The sequence below is a fragment of the Notolepis coatsorum genome (genome assembly GCF_963971535.1).
Source record: "Notolepis coatsorum genome assembly, chromosome: 1".
Classification (NCBI taxonomy): Eukaryota; Metazoa; Chordata; class Actinopteri; order Aulopiformes; family Paralepididae; genus Notolepis; species Notolepis coatsorum.
In genome coordinates this window covers 249,584,046-249,610,358 of record NC_140165.1, presented here as the reverse complement: position 1 = coordinate 249,610,358, position 26,313 = coordinate 249,584,046, and the positions used below count along the sequence as shown (strand labels likewise).

Below are 26,313 nucleotides of genomic sequence, written 5' to 3'. Positions count from 1 at the left end.
GTACTTCTGTATGACAACTAATAAAGAAACTTGAAACTTGAAACATGCGATGGGCAACCCACAGGAACACACACACTGAATGAAATGTTCTCTGCACTTCCCATCCCATCGTCCTTCCCCCCAAGGACAGCCGGGAGCAGACAAGGGCTGCGGCCAATCCAAGTGCTCCTGTCCGTCTTCGTCAGGGACGCGACAGCGTTAGCGATCTGTTGTGCATGTTTTTCCATTGGGTTTATCTTATTGGGAGGGGAAACCCTTGCGAGCACGGGGGGAGAACATGCAAACTCCACACAGAGTGGCCCGGGAGATACCCCACCTGGGTAATTGGCAACACGGCAACCTGGTCCCCAAGTGGGAATCAAACCCAGGACTAGCTGTGAGGCGACAGTGTTAACCACTACACCACCATGCCGCCTACTATGGTAGTACTGTAAGTCATAGTAAGTCAGTGTAAGGGATATGTACAGATATAGATATATACCTGTATCTACAGGTATATAAAAGGATTATGTGCAGGTATGTACAGGTTTATTTTATAGTTGTCCATATTCTATTAAATTTTGGACGGATTTGGGAATATGTGTTTTAAGAAATACTGGTCATTGTTTATTTTGAAAGCAATGTTAACTCATTGAGTTTTGTGATACCTCTCTTGATCCTACTTCATAAACACACATCTACATTTTCGCTGAAACATGTAAATCACAAGAAAAGTGTATCTATCGTACATCATTAAAATCAGTTATTTGGTGGTATCTAGTGTACAATCTTAAAATGCTGTCTCTGTTAGTCTGTTATTTGCTTGTTCTGTGAAATCTATGATGTCTGACGATGTATTATTTGTTTTCCCAACAAAAAAAGGCTTTGTTGCAGCTATTGGAAAATGAATGGACTATTAATAGATCACTTCTAGCTTCATCTGTGGTTCATGCAGCTGTGGTCCTGTGAACAAAGCCTTCTGATATACATTCCTCTCTCTGATGAAAAAGTATTTAGGTGAAACGCAATTTTCCCCATTAACCCCACATGCAAAATCAATGACACAATTACTGGTAAACGGTAAAGGAAAATACCGTTAATTTATGCCATAGTCAGATTTTTTTGACGGGGCTTAAATGCCACAATGACGTGGCGCGTGAGAGGTCAAATGGCAAACGTGTGATATTTATTTTTCTTCTCTATTTTTCTCCAGAGGAACATTTATTTTCTTAAAACACACCACGTTGATGCTATCATTTCTAAATAAATGTTCGATCAGTTTTATAAATACAAAACATGATTATTATGCTGACGTGGCACTGACCGACGACACGCCCCTTTATGCTTTTTTCTCTCCGCAAAACCCGCATTTCCGGTCCAACACCATTCCCTTTCCGGTACATCCAACATGGCGCCCCCTGCTCCTCTTCTCGCAGGTGGGTAGTTTCATTGCACACTGAGCGAACGGTTTGTAAATACAGACTGTGTGTTTACGCGTGTGGAGTATTTACATTGACCCGTGGGAGACGTACTGGAGTGGTGTATGTTTCAACGCTCGGTTAGTCGTTTTAACTGCTCTGTCTCCACTCAGCCATGTGTGCTGCTGTGTGTCTGTTTGGGGATCCGAGCTGCCAGCATGAACGTCCCACAGGCAATACTGTAGGATCATCCACCTAGAGTTGAACTGTCTGTCTATGATTTACTTTGACATAACGCAAAGCAAGCAGCTCTGGAATATAACTGGTCTGCAATCAGGGAGGCAGCTACTGAGACTGAGACAGTTCCTGTCATGTTTTGTATGGAAGTCTCATATCTCTGAATGGGGAGTTCAGAATGGTTTGATTGATTGATTGAAAACTTTATTAACAGATTGCAGAATGGGTACAGTACAGCTCAATACATACAATTGTTAAGGGGATGCAGACCAGAGAAAGGCTTTCGTCTTGTTTACTATATGAATTGAAAATGGGGGACCCTGATGGAAACAAGACAAACGTCTTTCTCAGGTCTGCATCCCCTTAACAATTGTATGTATTGAGCCGTACTGTATTGTACCCATTCTGCAATCTGTTAAATAAAGTTTTCATTCATTCATTCATACATCAGGGTCCCCCATTTTCAATTCATCAGGACATAATGACATAGCAGTGAAGTTTTTAAAGGGATAGTTGTTGTTTCCGGAACCCTAGTCCTATTTCTTACTTACCAATGATGGTCGGTGGAGTCCTTTCTCAGCACAATCCATACTGTTGCCCTAATAGCTCCTCCTGATATTTAGCCTCAATGGGATCAAGCTCCTGTCTCTATACTATCACAACTATTCCTTTAATGTTTGCTGAGCATGCCTGCTTGTATTCAGTATCACCATGCTCCACACTCTTTCTTCAGTACTTTAATTCTCCCTGTAATAACACAAACGGCTATTTAATTTGTAGACAAACTAAGTTCTCAATTTCAGCATTGTTATTTATTACATTATTTGTATTATCTATTTAGTTCTTTAGTTATCTTGCCATCCTCAGTAAATACTATCAAACTCCTCCTGACCTCATCTGGTCTTTCCAAAGACCCAAGAGATGGACTGAAACGTGGCACAGATCTAACGTGAATCGCTAAGCGAGTACCCAACCCTAGTTCATCACTCAATGTAAAGAAGTTGGCATCTAACAACTAGAGTCCAAAGTAACACTAAAGTGCATAACAATATACAGTGTAACAAGTGATTATATGGAATCGGCTATATAACAAAGCCACTGTTGGATGTAGAGTATTATGTGATACATAATACATACATACACCATGGTAGTAAGACATACTAGCCAGTGGTATATACCTAATAAGAGGATACATAAATAAATAAAGTATATACATTGTGTACAGTGCACAGTGTGTATGTATACAGGTATGTAAACAGGAATATATGCAGATATATTCATACAGGCATAGATAAATGTATGTACAGTATATACAGTGTTATTGTATGTGGCTATCAGTTATATGGGTAGACTATAGGTTGAGGTAGGTAGTCATGATTACAGTGTAGGGCAGGTGAAGGCAGTAGATGGGTATAGGTTGTGTCAAACAGTTGCAGTTGCAGGTGCTGTAAGTGGTATTTTGTTATAATAAGTCAAGTGTCTACTAGTCTACATGTTAAAATAATAGCTCTACATTCCGACAGCCATCACTGAGTGTTGGTCAGTAACATGGGTCTCCCAGTCCCTCCACTCTGCATTAAACACAAAATAAATGTTCTGGTATCCCATTCTCACTTTATCCAATCAGGAGAGAGAACTCCACACTGCAAACAACTAGTTTTAAGCAAATATAAGCTTGAAACAAGTAAAATAATCTGCCAGTGCCGTAAACAAATTTGGCTTGGCAAGATTTCTTGAAATAAGTACAAATATCTAGGGTTCTCTTTCCTGATTGGATAAAGTGGGAAGGGATACCAGAAAATGTATTTCCTGTTTACTGCAGAGTGGAAGGACTGGGAGACCCATGATACTGACCAAACACCTCTATATCAGTGATGGCTGTCAGAATGTAGAGCTATTTAACACTTGTTTTAACAATTTTTTAACAATAATATAATAAAACAACTTATTTCCTGAATAAGTAAAGACAAATAAAAATTGCAATGGAATCCTTCTTGGTGGAGTGGCATTTGTGTGGCCCCGCCCCTCTCGGTGTCCCCGCCCCCCTGCAGTGCTGCTGTGTGCTCTGGGTAAACACTATCCTGTCCTAATACATGTGTTTGCTGTGTTACCTGCAGTCCGTGGATCGGACGGGACAGTGCTCCTCAATGGACCACCCAACTGTGAGGAAAGTTCTGTCTTTGAGAGGTAACTAACTGCACACAAACATTTTATAATAGTGCCCTATCTTTTTTTTTATTTTTTATTTATATAATAAAAGCATTATTTGACAATAATACAAAACACATCTACATATAATAGAACAGAAGAAAACTCATATATATATATACACAAGACATATATATAAGCAAGACGAGACACAAAAAATCTCTTGCCGAAGACCATCTTTCATGGTAAAAATACAGATTCCACACTCCTTTTATAGGCAATGAATCGAGAAAGATTTATGGTGACTTTTTATACATGGTGACAAAACAATACTGATTTACAGTCGTCTGTTAAAATAACATACACATTCTTAAACTGATTGGTGTTCACTATACTTTAGAGGGGAATGCCACTGGCTTTAAGAACTCGCATACAGTATGTTTCTCCTGTGTGGAGGACAATATAGTCAGTATTTGTGAATTTGCCTGTTTGTTCTGACTGTATGGTGTTTGTTTCCAATTTCAGGGACACCCGCCCGAGTAAATATGTGGCTTTCAGTCGAGACGGGACACTGTTTACATGGTGCAACGGCCAGAAGTAAGACACACTGTTACTGGAGTTGATTCTGGGGGACTATTGGAAGGTTTACACATTTAATTGATTCTGGGGGATTAAGGAAGGTTTACACATGCTAGTCTGACATAGTGTTATTGAACATGTTACATATTTGCATTGTAGCACCAAATACTGTACTATATATATAATATAATATAATATAATAGAATAGATCAAGACTCTCATATGTATAGATGGATAATTTAGAGAAATGTGAAGGAAAACATGAATTGACCTGCCTAACATACCGCTTGTGTCCGTCAGGGTCAGCGTTGTGAAGGTATCAGACGGCTCGCTGGTCAGGACCTTTGACCTCCCCAAAACAACATCCCTGGAGTTCTCACCTCTCAACACAGTTCTAGCCACCTGGCAGGTCTATACCAGTAAGTTACTGTAAACACTCGACACATACTGTAAACATATTGTATACCACTCAACACATACTGTAAACATATTGTACATTGTTGTAAACACCACCCAATACATACTGAAAACATATTGTACTCCACTCAACACATACTGTAAACATATTGTACTCCACTCAACACATACTGTAAACATATTGTACTCCACTCAACACATACTGTAAACATATTGTACTCCACTCAACACATACTGTAAACATATTGTACTCCACTCAACACATACTGTAACCCTATTGTACTCCACTCAACACATACTGTAAACATATTGTACTCCACTCAACACATACTGTAACCCTATTGTACTCCACTCAACACATACTGTAAACATATTGTACTCCACTCAACACATACTGTAAACATATTGTACTCCACTCAACACATACTGTAAACATATTGTACTCCACTCAACACATACTGTAAAGCTACAGCTTGTTGTAAACAGGATATGAACAGGACAGGATATTTCAGTATGTGTTATAATCCAGTTTTGTGCCAGTGAGTTCCAGTGAAGCCTGTGTTCTCTGTGTATGGATTAAAGCGCTAGAGGTGAGAATACTTCAGATAGGATCTGACTCCACCAGCCTCCTTAAGACTCCACCTGCTCACACCAGCCTGGTGTTTAGGTTTGTCTTGCTTTTAGTCTTCGCTCTACTTTCTTACTATGTTTCTTTTACACGTTAGTATTTCTGTTCCTCCTTCTCCACCAGAAACGCAGGACAACCCACAGGGAGACGCTAATCTGCAGCTGTGGGATTTAGAGACTGGAACCTGCCTCAAAGCCTTCTACCAGAAGAAGCAACAGCAATGGTTAGTCTGTTGTATGGTCAGAATAGCACGTGGGTATCATGGTGGGTATCATGGTGGGTATCAGTGGAGGTATCATGGTGGGTATCAGTGGGGGTATCATTACATTTACATTTAGTCATTTAGCTGAAACACTTTTATTCAAAGCGACTTACAAGTTCTGTACGACAAGTCATCAGGAAGGGCACAACTCAGCTGAGTAACAATGTTCATCAAAGTGGTGGGTATCATGGTGGGTATCATGGTGGGTATCATAGTATCATGGTGGGTATCATAGCTTCCCCTTCATCCTCGGATCTCGTCCAACATGATCTCAATCACAATAGTTTTGCTATCATTTCTAAACTGTGTTCATCAGGCCACTTTCCTTATTGAGTGTTTCAGGACGGTTCAGACGCTTGTTCTAATGCTTCTTGGAATCATCTTCAACTCACACTAAAAATCAATAGCCCACTAACCTAATGGACAGTTAAAAAACACATGATTACAAATCTCCTTGCTTCAGTCTGAAGCTTCTTCTTGCTTCTGTCCTGTTCCTATCCTGTTTACAACAAGCTGTAGCTTTACAGTATGTGTTGAGTGGTGTACAATACGTTCACAGTATGTGTTGAGTGGAGTACAATAGGTTTACAGTATGTGTTGAGTAGAGTACAATATGTTTACAGTATGTGTTGAGTGGAGTACAATAGGTTTACAGTATGTGTTGAGTGGTGTACAATATGTTTACAGTATGTGTTGAGTAGAGTACAATATGTTTACAGTATGTGTTGAGTGGAGTACAACATGTTTACAGTATGTGTTGCGTGGAGTACAATAGCTTTACAGTATGTGTTGAGTAGAGTACAATATGTTTACAGTATGTGTTGAGTGGAGTACAATAGGTTTACAGTATGTGTTGAGTGGAGTACAATAGGTTTACAGTATGTGTTGAGTAGAGTACAATAGGTTTACAGTATTGTCTTTCTTTATTTTCTGTGTTTTGCCCTATTTATTCAATGGCTTAATTATCTGAAGTATTTATTCAATGTCTTCATTATCTAAACTATGTATTCAATGTCTTCATTATCTAAACTATGTATTCAATGTCTTCATTATCTAAACTATGTATTCAATGTCTTCATTATCTAAACTATGTATTCAATGTCTTAATTATCTAAACAATTTATTCAAGGTCTTAATTATCTAAGCTATTTATTCAAGTTCTTAACCCTTTCTCTGCCACGCTTATATCCATCCTTGTAGCCAGTCTGCCAGCTCTATTTGTCTATGGAGATGTTCACCTACTTTGCAGGGCTATAACTTTTTAAATTGTATTGCTAAATTGACATTACTATGGCCCATTCAACATCGATTAGCTATCGTTCAGGATGTAGGGACGTTTTACTTTTTCATTCACACATTCATACAAAAATACGGTCTAGAGTATAGATATGTTTTTATTGTTTTCTGCAGTATTTCATATAACGTGAGTTATAGCCATAAATGCATATATTAGATAATCAAATGCAGTTTGATACCGATTGACGCCAGATAAAAGATTTCAACTGTACAAGGTCCCAGACGTTATGACTCATCATGCGCGGTTGACCAGGTGGCGGTATTGAAGCGTTGGAGAGTTGAGCGGAGATCTACAGCACCAGTCAAGGATCCGTGGGTGAAAAATGAATACCATGACAGAAATTTGAAATATTGATCTCAAAGACGCTGTAAAACGTCATTGGCAGATTACGCATGGCGAGGAATGACGTGGTAACACGTCATTGGCGAGAAAAGGGTTAATTTTCTGAAGTATTTATTCAATGTCTTCATTATCTAAACTATTCAATGTCTTAATTATCTAAACTATTTATTCAATGTCTTCATTATCTAAACTATTTACTCAATGTCTTCATTATCTAAACTATTCAATGTCTTCATTATCTAAACTATTCAATGTCTTAATTATCTAAACTATTCACTCAATGTCTTCATTATCTAAACTATTCAATGTCTTCATTATCTAAACTATTCAATGTCTTCAATTATCAAACTGATATTTTCTTTTCATCTTTGTTTTGTGGTGTTTTCCTAACCTATTTTAATATGCCTGTAATCTCGACAGCATTGGAAATGCTGGAAAAAGTTTGAGATGAAACTCTGTGAAGTGAGCTAGTCGTCTCTGATCCAGTCTGTGGTTCTGGTTCTGATCCAGTCTGTAGTTCTCGTTCTGATCCAGTCTGTGACTCTGGTTCTGATCCAGTCTGTGGTTCTGGTTCTGATCCAGTCTGTGACTCTGGTTCTGATCCAGTCTGTGGTTCTGCTTCCTCCAGGTGTCCCAGTTGGTCCGACGACGAGAAGATCGTAGTGAGGAGCGTCAACAATGAACTCCACTTCTTTGAGAACAACGACTTCAGTGAGAACACCTTATTTATTATTAATAATTTTTTTATTGAATTATACCATAGTATTATTTCAGTATAAAAGTAGTACCATGGCGATGCATGATTTCACCATGGCAGTACCGTGGTCATGTATCTATACCAGGGGTTCTCCAACTTTTTTATACCACAACCCCATTTTATTTAGGATTTCACGTAATTTCAACATGGAATTCAAGTTCAAGTTTCATTAATAGTTGTCATACAGAAGTACAGAATACTTTTATACAAAATGCTTCTTACTGTTACGCTCCAGAGACTGTGCAAGACAAGATAAGTATGAAATAAAATAACATAGTATAGCATGTAAATTAGAAGTAAAAAAAATGAGGTCACAGTGTTCAGTATAGACATATGTACAATGTTCGATGCAGAATAGACGTAACTGAGTTACCATATAATATACAATACTATGCAGTGTACTAATATACAATACTATATAGTGCAAGGCAGAAATGGGATGAGGTGCAATTTAGGTACAATTTACAGTAGGTGTACGAGTTGTAGTGCAAATCCTTTATCAATAAATATAAAGTGTGTTTGTGTGATCTAAAGTGTGGAGAGTGGGTGCTGCAGTGTGTTGTTTGTTTAAGTGAGTGTGTGGGTGTGTGTGCTGTGTGCATTTGATGGTTGTTGCATAGTGTTTATTGTTCGTTTAGCAGCCTGATGGCCTGGGGATAGAAGCTTCTTCTGAGTCTTTCTGTGCTCGCCTTAAGACTCCGGTATCGCTTGCCTGACCGCAGCAGTTCAAAGAGGCAGTTATTCGGGTGGCTCGAGTCCTTAATAATTCTCTTGGCCTTCCCCCTGCACCGCTTGTTGTAAATGTTCTGGAGGGTGGGAAGCCCCCCTCCAATTGTGCGTTCGGCTGAACGTGTCACTCTTTGTAGTCTGCTACGGTCTTGTGCAGTGCTATTCCCAAACCAGGAGGTGATGTTGCCAGTCAGGATGCTCTCTATTGTACATGAGTAGAAGTTCCTAAGGATCTTCTGACTGACTTGGAACTTCCTTAGGCGCCTGAGGAAGTAGAGGCGTTGTCATGCCTTCTTCACAACACTGTCAATGTGTGTGGTCCATGTCAAGTCCTCGGATATGTGGGCTCCGAGGTACTTGAAACTGTTCACTCTCTCAACCGGTGCCCCGTCGATGCTGAGGGGGCTGTAGTCCTTGACCCCCGACCTCCTGAAGTCCACAATCATCTCTTTTGTTTTGCTGACGTTCAGGGAGAGGCAGTTCTCCTGACACCACTGTGACAGATTCTCTACCTCTTCCAGGTAGGCCCTCTCGTCGTTGGCAGAGATCAGGCCCACCACTACTGTGTCATCAGAAAATTTGATGATTGTGTTGTTGTTCCGCTGTGCCACGCAGTCATGTGTGTACAGGGAGTAGAGGAGGGGGCTCAGAACACAGCCCTGGGGGGCCCCTATGTTGAGCGTGATGGATGAGGAGGTGCAGTTGCCTGCTCTTACCACCTGGGGTCTGCCCGTCAGGAAGTCCAAGAATTAACACAATCTGTGCCAGAAACGAGTTAACTTGTTATTGCCCACCATGCGTTCAGTGCCAGAAACGAGTTAACTTGTTTTTGGGATCGTTATTTAGTTTATTCGCTATATCTATTCATAATTCATAGCTGCAGCCTCTGGTATACCCTTCAGACCCTGCCTGAGCTGGCAGACGGTCAACACCGCCCTCTACTGCCTTACGGAGCTATTGCATCTCATTGAAAATGGGCTGGTGTGTTTAGGAGCTGATCTGAGCCGGGCGGCCGGGGTTTAAATATCAGGCGAGCCAGTTCTATACAACGATGGCATCGAACAGTAACCCCGCCCGCCCGCTCATATATAACGGTGGGTAGTGTGGTACAGACCTCCACAAGCAGTATTTGGAATGGCGATCAGATAATTTGATAATTTCTTTTGCATTACATCAGATACAAGGTAAGAACACTATATATAAATTTGATCGTTGATCTGATATGTATTTCTACCGCGATTACAGCTATTTGTGTGTAGGTGTATCTGCTTATTACCGTTGACTGCGGGGGGGGGGGGGGGGGGGGGGGGGCGAGCGCCGAGCGCCCCGCTACGACGGTAATTTCATGTATGCACGACGAGATATAATAATGATAATCTAGCGTTGATTTCAGGATGATTAGATAATCAGCCGAAAAATTACAATGTGATGACTGGATTACAGTAAAATGCCTTTTTCTCGTCTTTTTCCTGGAATTACTCAAAAGCACCCAAACCATACTCTATTCAAAACGGTATAAAACGGAAATGTACAGATGAAAAAACAATCTGTTTTGGGCATGTTGACTGGAAGCAACTCACTGAGGGTCAACGGCGTTATTAGACCCATAGATATAATATAAGATATATTTTAAGCACTCGCAAATGTCACAGTCTAAAACTATATCGATTGAATAAAGACCTGGAGATGAAGGGGGATCAGCGCCCCCTGCTGCTGGCGGTCAATGTGTTAAGGAATATCAAAATAAAAGCACACGTTGTTGAAATTGATCGTGCATATTTATTAGAACATTTTATTACAGCACTATGGTATCAATTCACATTTATAAAACTAGGCATATTTAGCCATATGTTGCCAGAACATAAAAAAAAATACGTTTTTATTTTTTTAATTTTTTCTTTACTTGCCAATGAGAACCGCTGATCTATACAATGGCTGGTATCATGTTAAAACAGAAATGACCATCACACTGCCATGATACTGTTTGTAACGGGTAACATGGTGGTTTCATGTAAAGTCTGTGTTTGGGGAAACACTAAAAAAACACACACACACACACACCTGTAACATAACATAAACACACCTATGCTGGGGGAAGACGTAATGAAAATAGACATTATTTTCATGATGACACGAACCCTGCAGACTTTCTAGAGTTCAAGGGCTCGTATTTCATCGTGGGATGTTGCAACTTGACACATGAGCTTGTGAGATCCATATGGCTGACCAGATTATTATTAGATATAGTCGTTAAAATAAATGTCTTTACCAGGTTATTATAAGATAGTAGCTCAAATAAATGTCTTTACCAGGTTATTATAAGATATAGCTAAAATAAATGTCTTTACCAGGTTATTATAAGATATAGTAGCTAAAATAAATGTCTTTTACCAGATTATTATTAGATATAGTAGCTAAACTAAATGTAATTTTTCAGACAACATCGCCAATAAACTCCACATACAGAAGGTGACAGAATATGCTTTGTCTCCTGGAAATCAGCCAAGCAGGGTAATTATGATGATTATTATTATTGTCGTTGTTGTTGTTGTTGTTATTATCATTATTATTATTATTATTATTATTATTATTATTATTATTATTATTATTATTATTATTATTATTATTATTATTATTATTATTATTATTATTATTACCATTATTTTTATCATCTTTATCATATATATTACCATTGAGTGAGCATACAATATTTGACATGAAAGAAAACACCCAGTGAAAAAACCTTGTGTTTAGTTGAATTACTCAGTTTACCGGGGAATTATTGTTTTTTCAACATGTAAAGTTATTTTTAGGTGTTTTGAACCTCCATGTGAAATTTGGTGCAAATACACCTTTTCCTCAGTGAGTGACAGCCGATTTATTTGGACATTGTTCTGGACGAGAGTGTGAAAATATCTACATTTTGGTGTTTCCTTCACTCGGTTGGTGGGTTAGAGGGTTACGATAATGTTGTACAAGCCCAGACAGAAAACTATGAAGCAGTTATGGCGAGACATTACAAGAAAGGTCAATTTAGAATTGTAATATTTTAATTTCATGTTCATAGATGTATGAAAGAGTCATCAAAAACACCTTGGAATAGTTAAAGGGATACAGTAGTTTATTTTGCACATAATCTCACATATATTATGAGATATACAATATACATGGTGATACATTTTGAGAGTTAATGTTTTTTTTTAATTATGTCTGAATCCTTGTGTTGTGTTGTTACAGCTCATTGAAATTAAATGAATGAAATAGCAATCCCTATTTTCATCTAGATCATTTCATTGAGCTGTAATTAACACAAGGATTCTGTGTCCTCTGATGACATCAATGAATGTGTGGCAGAAATGTGTTTTTGGGATGTGTGTGAGATTATGTTCAAAATAAATCGGCATTGTTTTTTGTCGAAGTGCCCCTTTGAGTAACATGTTTTCATACCAGCTGCACCATGTAAATCTAAAAAAGCTTTAATCCTCATTCACCCTGCAAGAAGACCCTGCCTTTTTTCAAATTCATATAGATAAGATTGCCTTTTCTTTTTATTATTATTATTATTATTATTATTATTATTATTATTATTATTATTATTATTATTATTATTATTATTATTATTATTATTATTATTATTATTATTATTATTATTATTATTATTATTATTATTATTATTATTATAATTATTATTATTATTATTATTATTATTATTATTATTATTATTATTATTATTATTATTATTATTATTATTGTTGTCCTTACTATTTATTCATCTCTGTTTTATGGGGCATTTCTATTTATTTATAATAATTATAAATTTTTACAACCCCCTTTTGTGAATCACCAAATATCTAGTTATTAATATTTGCTCTTCACATTTATTTTGAAGGTGGCGGTCTACGTCCCCGGCAGTAAGGGCGCTCCGTCATTTGTTCGGCTCTACCAGTATCCAAACTTCGGAGGGCCCACGTCTGCTCTGGCCAACAAGAGCTTCTTCAAAGCAGACCGGGTCGACATGCTGTGGAACAAGAAAGGTTGCTCCGCCTTCCCTCACGGCTTGTTGGGGCTTCTGTGGTTTTTCATGTTTCCTTTCCTTTAGTGTGTTGGTTCATTAGTTTCAGAGATGTCTGTGGTTGGTCCGGTATCACTGCATTTCTAAATGGTATAATGCATTTTCAATGCGCTATATTTTCATTCATCCATTTCATTCATGTGTAGGGAGGGAGGGAGCAATGTCAGTGCAGACGTCAATCAATATATTTACACCTGATACATATGGGTCTTTATCTATTCTATTTTCTACACTATCCTACTCTATTATTTTCTATTTCTACATATTCGATCCTATACAGTGTTCTGTTCCATCCTACTCTATTCTATATTCAGCAGTTTTCTATTTGATTCTGCACTACTGTGTTTCATTACATCCATCCATCCATCCATCCATTAATAAAGTGATATGCAGTAAATGTTGGTATTGCTCTGTTCTTCTCAGCCAATGCAGTTCTGGTGACGGCCAGCACAGACGTGGATAAAACAGGGGCTTCATATTATGGAGAGCAGAACTTACACTACCTGGCCATCAGCGGAGAGGGTGCAGTCGTTCAGCTCGGTAAGAACTCCTGTTCCTCTTTATTTTACATTATTTCTACTTTAGATTTAGATTAGATTCAGATGTATTTGTCATCGTACAGCACAAGTACAGTACAACAAACCAGAGTGCAAATGGAGGAAAACAGTAAAGTGTAATAGTAATATACAATGTACAGGTGATTCAACTGGGTATAACATTTATAAATGAGTACTAGGTAGATGTACAGTATGTACAATGTAATAGTATTATTATGTATAGTGATACAGGTATGAAGACACTGTGGTAGTAAGTCATACTGGCCAGCAGCGTAACTAGAAAGAGTAGGTAAGGGATATGTACAGATATAGATAATAGTATCTACAGGTATGTAAAAAGGATTATATACAGTTATGTACAGACAGACTCGAGAAGACTGTAAGGGCATTTCCCATAATGGTGGCGTGTTCCTTTAAGAATTTACCCAAACAAAACAACAATGTGAAATGAATGGACAAACCGTAACTCATTGCTTTTCTTGTATGTAAAACAGCAAAGAATGGGCCGATCTACGACGTGGCGTGGAGTCCCAGCTCCACCGAGTTCTGCGTGGTGTACGGCTTCATGCCGGCCAAGGCCACAGTCTACAACCTCAAGTGTGACCCGGTGTTCGACTTTGGGACCGGACCCCGCAATGCAGCCTACTACAGGTTTGACATCAGACGGCTCTCCCATCACACACCCCCCTTTACAAGTCACTGTCCATGACTGCTGTATGGCGCCCTCTGTTGGAATACTGATATACAGAGCGGCTGGGTAGCATAGAGGTCTAAGCACTCGCCCACCACCGCAGAGACTCTGGGTTTCGAATCCAGCTGTCGGCGGTACCTCCGGCTTGGTCAGTCGTCCCTACGAACACAATTGGCAGTGTTCTCAGGTGGGAAGCCGGTGGGGTACGAGTCCTGGTCGTTGCAAACAGCGACTCCTACTGGTCGGTCGGCAGGGAGGGAATCTGGGGGAGATAGAGTGAACCTCTGCACGCATTACGTTCTCCCAGTGAAACTCCTCGCTGTCGGGTGAAAAGAAGCGGCTGGCGACTCCACATGATAGTCTACACCCTCCCCAGACCGGCAATGCACGCAATGACCAGAAAGGGAATTGGCATAACAACTAAATTGGGGGGTGGGAGAAGAAAAGAAAAAAAAGAAGAAAATACTGAAATACGTTGTGGCATAATATGTCCGAACACGTCTGACACGTCTGAATCACATGCTGTGTGCTACTTGTCTGAAAGGCAACTCCAGGCGATGACCACTGTCCCGAGTGCATTTCTGAAAAGGTCTTCAGATAACACCAAGCGGGCTGTATCCCAACGCAACAAACCTTTCCCAGTAACGTTGGCGTACTATCCATAGAATCAGAGCAAAGATGTCTGTTTCAGAGGTAAAAACAAGCACTTTGGTTGGCCTTACTTAGCGGTAACTGAATAGAAAAGGGTTGCATTGAAATAGCGAGTACTCACGCCCATCCCTCCTTTCTAGACGCTCCTCATAGCAGGATATATCTAGCAGGCGTTACAGGTGCCAGAACAAACAGACTTCAGGACGGTCTTTTCCCCAGAGCCATAACCACTCTGAACGCTAACATCATAACCACCCTGAACAGCACGGTGGCACAGTGGTTAGCACTGCTGCCTCACAGCAAGAAGGTCCTGGGTTCGAACCCCAGCAGGGGGCCTTTCTGTGTGGAGTTTACATGTTCTCCCCGTGTTCGCATGGGTTTCCTCCAGGTACTCCGGTTTCCTCCCACACCATAAAGACACGCATGGTAGGCAGGGACTACAGATGGAAACTAGCTCATTAGCTAAAATCTGGCACATTTACATTGATGTGAAGATGTTCATTAATGTGCACTGTCCCTGGGTAAAAAATAAATAAACCAACTTAAAACTTAAACTTCAACTCTAAATCATAACCACCCTGAACTCTAAATCATAACCACCCTGAACTCTAACATTCTACTCTTCCCCCCACTACTGTGCAATAAGTATTTAAGTCCAATATATTTATATTCCTCTATTTACAAAGTGCAATAGATCCATACCTATACATCATATTGATATCCTGACTGATAGCTACTCTGTTTAGCTGTGTTACTGTGAACCTTTGTGTTATTTAATAATTGGGTACAGTGTGATCTATTGTGTAGCACCTTACGTTTGTTATTTTGATAACTGTGTACTTGTGTGTTTTATTGTGTAGCACCTAAGATGTTGAGTTCTTAATCTTGTACGTGTATAATGACAACAAAGACTATTCTATTGTTCCGACTCTGAAGGGTTCATTAATGCTCTTCTTCTCTGGCTGTTTCCCGTCAGTCCCCAGGGCCACATCCTGGTCCTCGCTGGGTTCGGGAACCTCCGGGGGCAGATGGAGGTCTGGGACGTGAAGAAGTACAAGCAGATCTGCAAGCCTCAGGCCGCGGACTCCACCCACTTCGCCTGGTGCCCCGACGGCGAGCACGTCGTCACGGCGACCTGCTCCCCGCGGCTCCGCGTCAGCAACGGCTACAAGATCTGGCACTACACCGGCACCCTGTACCACAAGCACGAGACGCCGGCGGGCGCCGAGCTCTGGGAAGTCCGCTGGCAGTCGTTCCCGGACGGGGCGTTCCCCGAGCGGCCGGCCAAGTACCAGGCGGCGCTGAGCGAGCTGGGCAGCACCGAGGCCAAGCCGGAGCAGGCTTACCGGCCACCGGCGCTACGCAACAAGCCGATCACCGGCAGCTCCAAACTGGTGAGTGGAGAAACATGCACATTTTCTATTTTTTTTTAATGTTTTTGTTTATTATACTTTTTTGAGGGCATACAAGAAAGAATATGCATTATTAAAAGGCCATTTCCCACATAGGACAGATGAAAGTCAAATATTACAACAAACCACCTCTAAATGAGGGGAAGGTGAAGTATTCTAGTTAAGAATGAAACATGAGCAGAATGGATAAGTAATATATTCTTACCCCTAGGGGGCAGTGTAGACTTATAAACCCCTGGTATAACAACAACATTAAACAGAGAAAAAAACAAACACACTATGACTTGGTCGCACAAAAAAGTAAAACCAATAACATATATGTGTATATATAGTATACATATAGTAAACATGTCAAAGTACCCAAACACACTCCTATGTATATGTATATATCCCAAATAGATCACGCTGTATTATAGTACCCACAGATTAATGCAAGGAATCATCTTAGTACTTCCCCAAACTATTTAAAAAAAATAAAAACATATTTCAAACCTGAAAATCTGCACATTTCTTTTACTTTAGATTCCGGCTTACTGTCATTTCAAACAATAGAATGATAAAGAAAAATACAATCATAATAATAATAATAAAATAATAATAATAAATAAATAACGTTTTTTATAGACCACAGAGAATTGGAGAAAATGTATATAATCTCCCTGTACATTTTCTAGGATTAATAAATCAGATCCTTGGCTTGGATTTGAAGCAGTGGTGCAGTGTGTTTGGAGCACAAGGCCCTTCCTCAGACTTCATTGGATTTGGTTATAAGCACAAAATTGGCACCTGAGAACATTTATATAATATTGTATAATACCGGTAACTCTGTTTACACACACCTGCAGCTGTCACCCAGCCTTTTAACTGTAAACAGTCTATTCTGCTTCATGTCTTGCATACCTTGTAATCTTATTTGTTTGTTTGGTGTGTTTTAATTATTTCCCTTACCTCTGATGTATGTATCGGCTTACCAATAGACTTATCTGGATTTTTTATTTATTTATTCATTCTATTAAAAACTGTTGTCCCCTTTTCCCTGTTACCCTTCAAGAGGTCCTCTTGTCCTCTCAGCAGGCCGTCATTGTAAATAAGAATGTGTTCTTAATTGACCTGCCTGGTTGAATAAAGGTTAAATTAACTGGTTGATGGTTGTTGTTCCTGTCAGCACGAAGAGGAGCCTCCTCAGGACATGAGACCGGGAGCTGCGGGGGACAAGCAGACGTCCAAGGCAGCACTGAGACACCAGAAGAAACGACAGGCCAAGAAAGCAGCCAAGCTGGTACAGTAGGAGAGGAGGACCACTGTGCGTGTTGAGTAGAGTGTGTTGAGTAGAGTGTGTCGAGTAGAGCGTTGAGTAGAATGTGTTGAGTAGAATGTGTTGAGTAGAGTAGAGTGTGTTGAGTAGGGCTGACCTTAGAATATTTTTTTGGCATTCGAAGCTTCGGGGCCGAGATTAGATTTTAATTCGAAGCTTCGAGATAAAAAAAAAATTCAGAAAAAAGATTATTTGATTTCTTGTTATGGGACTTGTACAGAACTTTGTTCAACTTTGTCAGTGCTGTAAAGTTTAAACCTTTTTAAATCTTAGGGCGTTTTTACACCTAGCTCGTTTGGAGCTGTTGTTCCGGAACCTGGAGCGTTTACCCCCTATTTCGGTTAATTTGGGCATATGTGAACACGGCAATCGCATTCTGTTGCGGAACAAAACAAGCGTAGAGAGGGTGGTCTCGGCGCACTTCCAACCGAACCCGAAGCGACTCGTACGCTGTGAGAATGCAATCGACTTAACAAACCGACACAACTCACTTGCCGTACTGTATGACGCGCTGCATGATGACGCTTTCGCATTGAATTGTGGGCGGAATCAGTTTGTAGTCTTTAGGCAGCTAGATCGGTAAAGTTAGCTATAGACCACTGCACTTCCGCGTTACATTGAAATCGGGGAGGAGAGAGCGGGCGGGGGGAGCATATGAATGAATGTGGATGAGAGCCGTGATGTAAGTGGTTGCAGATACGGCTGTGGGGGCGCTGGAGACATGATCCAATAGACTTTTATATACGCCTGAGTTTCCTGAACACGGCGCGACCCATTCCTAATCGATCAGAACTAAATCGGCCGATTTACATCGCGGCTCTCATCCACATTCATTAATTTGCTCCCCCCGCTCTCTCCTCCCCGATTTCAATGTAACGCGGAGATTCAGGGTTAGGCGGGGGGGGGGGGGGGGGGGGCACACCCCAAAATCTGACCAATGAGTGACAGTTTGCTCGCACATGCGTTTGTTTTGGTCCGCTGTTAACACAGCCGTGTGAACACAAACGAACTAAGGGACAAGTGCAACATTGTATCATTATAGTCCCTGTGTCTCCCTGAATCGGAACAAAGCAAACGAACTACAGGTGTGAAAACGCCCTTAGACAAACAAAACACTTTGCTTTCATGAAATATTGTAAGCCGCCATTTGAGGCTTTATAAAAGCAGCACAATGAACACAAATCTGTCAGTGCCGAGTCCGACCTCATCTTAAATAACAAACAGCATTGTTTGTTGTAGTTAACAAAGAGAGACAGAGTTGATTTTGCAAAAAAATTAAATATATATATATTTTTTACATATTCAAATTTTATTTTCACATTCGAATCCCATGCCCATCGAACGAAGCTTCGAAGTATTTAAGACAGCCCCAGTGTTGAGTAGAGTGAGTAGAGTAGAGTGTGTTGAGTAGTGTGTTGAGTTGGTGTGTGTTAAGTTGGTGTGTTACGTTGTTGTGTCTATAGGATGGGAAACCAGAGGACATAGAGGCAGAGTCAAACCCCGCCCCCACCGACAGCAGCCAATCAGGGCCCATCCCTGGTGAAACAGAGACAGAGAAAAAGATCAGGAACCTAAAGAAGGTGAGCAACAAAATTATGAATATCAAATAAAATAATTATATACTTTAAAATTAAATAATAATTGTTATACTCTTCTGTGGCTCAGTGGTCGCAGCAAGGTGTTGTTAACAATAGTTCTGAACTCTATTTCCCTATTTCTTACATAACATGATGATGTTGATCAGTAGAGTCTAGGGCTGTACCGAATGTCATTTTTTAACATTCAAAGCTTCGATTGAAGTATTCGAACGAAGCTTCGAATGTCTATAAAAAAAAGAATTTGCAAAAAAAAGAAAGAAAAAAAAATATTTTTTTTAAATGACTTTTCTTTCTTTCTTTTTTTTAAACTGAATCCTCAATTTGAATAAAGTGATTAATCTGATTAAATTTGTATTTTTCTTTTATTAAATCAACTTTCTTTAATGAATATAACTCATCAGTTTCGTCAACATAAATAATCCAATAAGGGCACGGTTGGTATGAAAGTGATGGTGACATCTTATAGTATAATATTATAATATTAGTGTAGCCTAATCTTTAACTGCAACTGTGAAGAAAACCCCCATTGGTTTAAACAGATTGAATAGACAATAATTAAAAATTCAAATGTTTATTTAGAATTCGAATGTCAACAATATGATCGAAGCTTCGAAGCATTCGCTACAGCCCTAGTAGAGTCCTTTCTCAGCACAATCCATGCTGTTCCTCTGTCTTCTACTCCACAGTGCATATGCAGTTGATCTCAGTTGTCTTCTACTCCACAGTGCATATGCAGTTGATCTCAGTTGTCTTCTACTCCACAGTGCATATGCAGTTGATCTCAGTTGTCTTCTACTCCACAGTGCATATGAAGTTGATCTCAGTTGTCTTCTACTCCACAGTGCATATGAAGTTGATCTCAGTTGTCTTCTACTCCACAGTGCATATGAAGTTGATCTCAGTTGTCTTCTACTCCACAGTGCATATGAAGTTGATCTCAGTTGTCTTCTACTACTCCACAGTGCATATGAAGTTGATCTCAGTTGTCTTCTACTACTCCACAGTGCATATGAAGTTGATCTCAGTTGTCTTCTACTACTCCACAGTGCAATTGAAGTTGATCTCAGTTGTCTTCTACTACTCCACAATGCATATGAAGTTGATCTCAGTTGTCTTCAGTCAGCCTGTCATTATTTGTTGTTGATAATAAAATAATTTGTTGCACATTTAGAGTCGACTGCTGCTGAGAATCATCATATTTCTGTTTCAGAAACTGAAAGCCATCGAGGAGCTGAAGGAGCAGCAAACCTCTGGAAAAGCAATGCAGAAAAACCAGGTATTGTTATTATCATTATTATTGTGATGATGATTACTAGTATTACTATTAGTAGTATTATTATCACTACTATATTTACATTTAGCTGACACTTTTATACAAAACCACTTACAAACTATTACTATACTACTACTATTACTACTACTAATATTATTACTACTATTAATACTACCACTACTACTACTACTACTACTACTACTACTACTACTACTGCTATTACTACATTTACATTTAGTCATTTAGCTGACGCTTTTATCCAAAGCGACTTACATGTTCTGTACGACAAGCCATCAGGAAGGGCACAACTCTATCAGCTGAGCAACCATGTTCATCAAAGTGTTGAGTGCTACAGTGTAGGTTAGTTTATTAGGACAAGTGCATGACAGTAAGGTTAGTTACTACTACTGTTATTACTACTACTACTACTACTACTACTACTACTACTACTACTACTACTACTACTACTACTACTACTACTACTACTACTACTACTACTACTACTACTATTTCTATTACTATTACTACTACTGCTATTACTACTACTGCTATTTTTTCCTATTGCTATTGCTTTAGAACTGAGAAACCTAGTACTGATACATGATGCATGTAATTTCCAAAATTGGAAAATTGGTGTGCGTTCAGACAGAATGCTGCCATGCCATGTTCCCCCAGCGCGGATCGGACAGACGCAGTCCATTCTGAAATAGGTCTCCAAAGGCGCACGCTCGCAGTGACAAATCTAATTGACATCATAACTCATGATGATGAGTTAACTAAGGCTGTCAATCGATTCAAATATTTTATTTGATTAATCGCATGATTGTCCAGTTAACTCGTGATTAATCGCATATTTTTTATCTGTTCTAAATCTACCTTAAACTGATCTTTTTCAAGTTTTAATCGCTTATCAACATGAGAGTCAACAAATGCTTGCTTTATGCAGCCATTTAACACAAAAGGATGACCCTCATGCATTGCAAATTTGCATCAAATTCAAAATCGAGTGATGCACAAAATAACTTAAAAGAAAATAATAATTTAAAACAATGAATAAAGTGTGCATGAAATAATAGGGGAAAGAAAACTTTAGGAACTTGTTACATTCACCCACAAGGGCTGATGACTCACACCCACCCGCCTCTCTCTCTCTCTCTCTCTCTCTCTCTCTCACACACACACACACACACACACACACACACACACACACACACACACACACACACACACACACACACACACACACACACACACACACACTTTGAGTCAGAAACAAACATAGTATCAATGAGAGTATCAATAATACACCTGAGTGAAGTCTAGTAAAAGAAAACATAGTGGCGTTAAAAGTATTGTGCGTTAACGCATTAACTCATTCAGCGCCAGTCACGATGATAGTCGGGTTAACTCGCCATCGCTTGAGCGCCAATCACGAGTATAGTCGGGTTTTAATCGTTGTTTCTTTTATTAGCGATATCCATTCATTTTCATCCATCCAGCCTGATGTTATCGTTGGGAATGGGTCTGAGCTCGCAAAAGGGCAAATACCGCCGCAAATACCGCCTTCCAGCTGGTATTGCACTCCACTGGGAATGGTGTAGTTTCTTTTCTGGGACGATCCGAGCCGTGCGGGCGTGGTTTAAATACTCAGGCGAGGTAGGCCTCAACAACGATGGCATGGAACAGTAACCCCGCCCGCCCGTCATTGTGTAACGGTCGGTAATGTGGTACGGACCTCCACAAGCAGTATTTGGAATGGCGATCAGATAATTGGATTATTTATTTCTTTTGCATTACATCAGATACAAGGTAAGAACACTATATATACATTTGATCATTGATCTGATATTTATTTCTACCCCGATCGACGCTGTCTCTGTGTGTGTGTGTGGCTGTGTGCCGTTGAGTGCAGGAGGTGGGGGGGGGGGCCCGCGGTCCAGGGCTCTTTTCATTCTTGCACGAGGAAGGATAATAATGATGATCTAGCGTTGATTTCAGGAAGATTCGATAATCAGGCGAAAAATTACGTGTTTTGTGTATTCCACTAAAGGGCTATTATCCTTTTCCTGGAATTACTCAGAATCACAAACTATATTCATATTCAAAACGGTATAAAACGGAAATTTACAGATGAAAAAACAATCCGTTTTGTACATGTTGACTGGAAGCAACTCACTGATAATCGATGGGTGTATTAGACCCATAGCTATAATTTAAGATATATTTTAAGCACTCGCAAATCTCGCAGTCCCCCCATTGATTAAAGCGGTGGCGTTCTAGACCTATATCGGGCATATCGCTCCGGTGCTGAATGAGTTAATAATGCGTTAACTTTGACAGCCTTAGAGTTAACGCATGCTTTCTCTAGGCTTTATAAAATGTAGGGGAGACCTTGCTGGTAACGGAGCAGCCGAGGGGAACCTCCAAATCAAGGCAATTTTGTCTTCCCGTGTTGTTTTAATTACACATGAAACATGTAGCCGCTTATTATTATTATTATATCATGTGGTCAGCCTTTGTTCTATCCTTTCATGCAACAACTGATGGTTAGATGACTGATGGTTAGACGAAGCGATATTCCTGCGGGTTGGTGGTGCTCCACTTATGGAAATAGTTGTGGTTATGGTTATGATATAACCTACAAACTAACCACCACAGAATTAATCACATCATCAAAACATGACATTACAAGGGCGGCTAGGTGGTGCAGTGGGCAAGGCGCTCACCACCAATGCAGGAGACGCTGGGTTCGAGCCCAGCTCTCCGCATTGCTATCAGCTTGGCTGGTCGTTCATACTAATACAATTGGCAGTATTAGGGGGTGGGAAGCTGATGGGTGGGGATCGGACGTTGTGGACAGCGACTCCTACAGGTCGGTTGGTGCGCCTGCGCAGCAGAATCAGGAAGCGACGGGGGCGGCGTGTCCCTCCCACGCAGACCCCCGACGCTGAGAGATCGCACTGTGCAGGTGAAAAGATGCGACGGCTGCTTCCTCGAGTTCCGGAGGGGACACGTGATGCAAGGCTTCGTCCACATTGCAGCCGGCTTGTGGGAGGCATGGCCTAACAGCGTTCGAGACAGGAGAGGGTTGAATTGGACGATACGAAATTGGGATGGGAGAAAAATTGAAAATGGGAGAAAAAGTTGAAAAAAAAATAAAACATGACATTACAGATTGTACCTTTTAAGGCTAAATAAAGCCCTTCTAATTCCACTACATCACACGTCTTCTCTCCTCCTCAGCTGGAGAAGATGGAAAAGGAGTCGCAGTTGCTGAGGGAGCTAGAAGATCTGGAGCTGGGAGAGTAGGAACCTGGAAGCACCTCCTCGCCCCCCCTGCTGCTCCCCTCCTCCTCTTTAGGGTCCCCACTAAGTCACTCTGATGACATCACCCCACCCCTTTGAGTGTCATGTGGTCATTGGTCCTGACGGCAGCTGTTCATTGGAGATAACATCTTGAGAAATAGATTCATTCAGCATTTCAGTTAGTTCTGAAATCTTTTCATTTTCTTTTTTCATCTATGATGTAATTTTTATTTTATTTTATTATAAATTACCTCATTATGTTCTGAGGGAGGTTTTCCTTGCTGTTCGGTTAAACGGTTGCATTTAAAGTTGCATTTGAAGTGTTGAGCAATTTCATCTTTTAGTGTGACTCCTATAGGAGTCAATGAAGGGTCAGTTGACAAATATTGGGGAACCGTAGTCACTATTACTACTACTACTCTGTTTTGTTTAGAAAACAAAGTCATCCTTCCAACACATTTACAAATACAGCAAAGTAGACCTTGCTAATATTACTTCTGTTGTAGGAGTTGTAGTATTTGATCCGTACAAATACGCTGATTTGTGATAATGAGAGCTGGGGAACAAAAACCTGGGTGTCAGTGGTGACCGTTGATCTCCAGGGAAGCCTGTTCTATTGATCACTAGCCACGCCCACTCACCACTAGCCACGCCCCACTCAGATACCTAGCCACGCCCACTCCGATCACTAGCCTACACCCACTCAGATAACTAGCCACGCCCACTCCGATCACTAGCCTACACCCACTCAGATAACTAGCCATGCCCCAACCAAAAGGTTGTCATGCAGAAACTCTTTGACAGAAATCTCCACCAGTCTCGTGTTGGCATTCAGCAATGCTAGTGCAGGTCAATTAGTCCAGTGTTAGCATTCAGCAATGCTAGTGCAGGTCAATTGGTCCAGTGTTGGCATTCAGCAATGCTAGTGCAGGTCAATTGGAAATGGAACCATCACTATCGAAGTTGCTTGCAAGCTATTCCATATACGCCATAGCTGTAGTAGCCTAGTAGTAGAAATAGGTATGAAATGTATGGATGGGATTTAGAGAGTAATGGATTCATAACCCATTGACTTGCACTAGCATTGCTAATAAATTCTAGATAATTTCACGCGCACAAAATAAATAGTTGATTGTCCTTGAGGGGAGTTTGGTAACTGATCAACAGGACGGGCTGCTCTTTGAACTCCGTTAGTACAATGACGTCAGAGATGTCCACACTGAAACGTGAAAATGATTTAGCAGAATGAAATGCTGTTTTTTAAGGCTCATTCTGCCATTTTATCATGAATTTGAGCCTAACTTTAAAACGTCAAAGCACTATTGCTATGCAATGTATGTACAGATAACGAAGCCTGAGATGCTACCAGGACTTCAGAATTGGGTTGTAAATAATGGGCCTCAAGGCTTTCAGGACTGGGGACAATTTACGTCAATGTCGGTTCATTAAACATGTATATAGAAACTGCTCGTATGGTTAATTATTAAGCCTTCGCTCTGTTGTTTCCTGACAGGTTGGATATGACGACCGTTTAATGCCAAACGTTTTTCAGTTCATACATTTTGAAGAAGATCCACTTGATCAACAGATTTGAATTGAAGGTTTATTGAACGCAGCCCAGTGTCCAGCTCAGACTCTTCTCACAGCAGCACAACAGACCTAGAACTATTTGCCATGTTTTTTATTTTTCAAGATTTTGTTGTCATCTTATCAGATGTTGAATAAATAAAGCATCTAATAAATGTTTTATAACCAAGAAGAGTTGTGTGTTTATTTTGTTTTGATTATATCAGTGTATAGATGGGAGGGGAACAGCCTCATACTAATCCTTCATGGTTTTACATGACATAAAGCGCACGTTTATAACAACAAAGATTGCATCTCTTTTGAGGTCTCCAGTGAGGTAGGGGTGATTTCTCCAGTGAGTTAGGAGTGATTTATCCAGTAAGGTAGGGGTGATTTCTCCAGTGAGGTAGGAGTGAGGTCTCCAGTGAGGTAAGGGTGATTTCTCCTGTGAGGGAGTGATTTATCCAGTAAGTAGGGGTGATTTCTCCAGTAAGGTAGGAGGGAATGGAAGTAGAGTAGAAGATCCTCAAGAAGTTCTACTCATGCACAATAGAGAGCATCCTGACTGGCAATATCACCTCCTGGTTTGGGAATAGCACTGCACAAGACCGTAGCAGACTACAGAGAGTGGCCCGTTCAGCCGAACGCACAATTGGAGGGGGGCTTCCCACTCTCCAAGACATTTACAACAAGCGCTGTATGGGTAAGGCTAAGAGAATAATCAAAGACCCCAGCCACCCAAACAACTGCCTCTTTGAACTGCTGCGGTCAGGCAAGCGATACCAGAGTCTCATGGCAAGCACAGAGAGACTCAGAAGGAGCTTCTATCCCCAGGCCATCAGGATGCTCAATGAACAATAACAGACCATCAAATACACCCACAACCAGGGGTGCAGTGGTAATATCAGAAGTGGTGGGATGGTGGGGATGACGCCTAAATGTTCCCTCGTGTGCGCACAGAACAGCTCCGACCAGCATTATGATTAGAATGAGTATTATGCATACATAGTAGGAAAGATGTTTGTATAGGAAATTACTAGTTTTAGTTTTTGTAAATATTGCCTTGAAATAGAGAAGCT

The 26,313-nt window shown here is 40.3% G+C and overlaps 1 protein-coding gene across 1 annotated transcript; it reads left to right on the top strand.

The window, feature by feature from the left end:
- Positions 1-1,366: 1,366 nt before the first annotated feature.
- eif2a (eukaryotic translation initiation factor 2A) lies at positions 1,367-25,419 on the top strand. The gene is made up of 15 exons (XM_084316426.1): positions 1,367-1,415; positions 3,752-3,821; positions 4,308-4,379; positions 4,662-4,780; positions 5,530-5,629; positions 7,936-8,018; positions 11,231-11,304; positions 12,683-12,827; positions 13,289-13,405; positions 13,917-14,073; positions 15,741-16,158; positions 17,342-17,455; positions 18,955-19,071; positions 20,300-20,365; positions 23,606-25,419. The coding sequence occupies exons 1-15, from the start codon at positions 1,388-1,390 to the stop codon at positions 23,669-23,671; spliced, it is 1,746 nt and encodes a 581-aa protein (XP_084172552.1). The 5' UTR covers positions 1,367-1,387; the 3' UTR covers positions 23,672-25,419.
- Positions 25,420-26,313: the final 894 nt, after the last annotated feature.

Excerpts from the sequence above, each read along its gene's own strand:
- eif2a (XM_084316426.1), top strand. The coding sequence starts at position 1,388 with ATGGCGCCCCCTGCTCCTCTTCTCGCAG. Across the intron at positions 3,822-4,307 it reads GAAAGTTCTGTCTTTGAGAG|GGACACCCGCCCGAGTAAAT; the intron begins GTAACTAACTGC and ends TTCCAATTTCAG. Across the intron at positions 16,159-17,341 it reads TCACCGGCAGCTCCAAACTG|CACGAAGAGGAGCCTCCTCA; the intron begins GTGAGTGGAGAA and ends TGTTCCTGTCAG.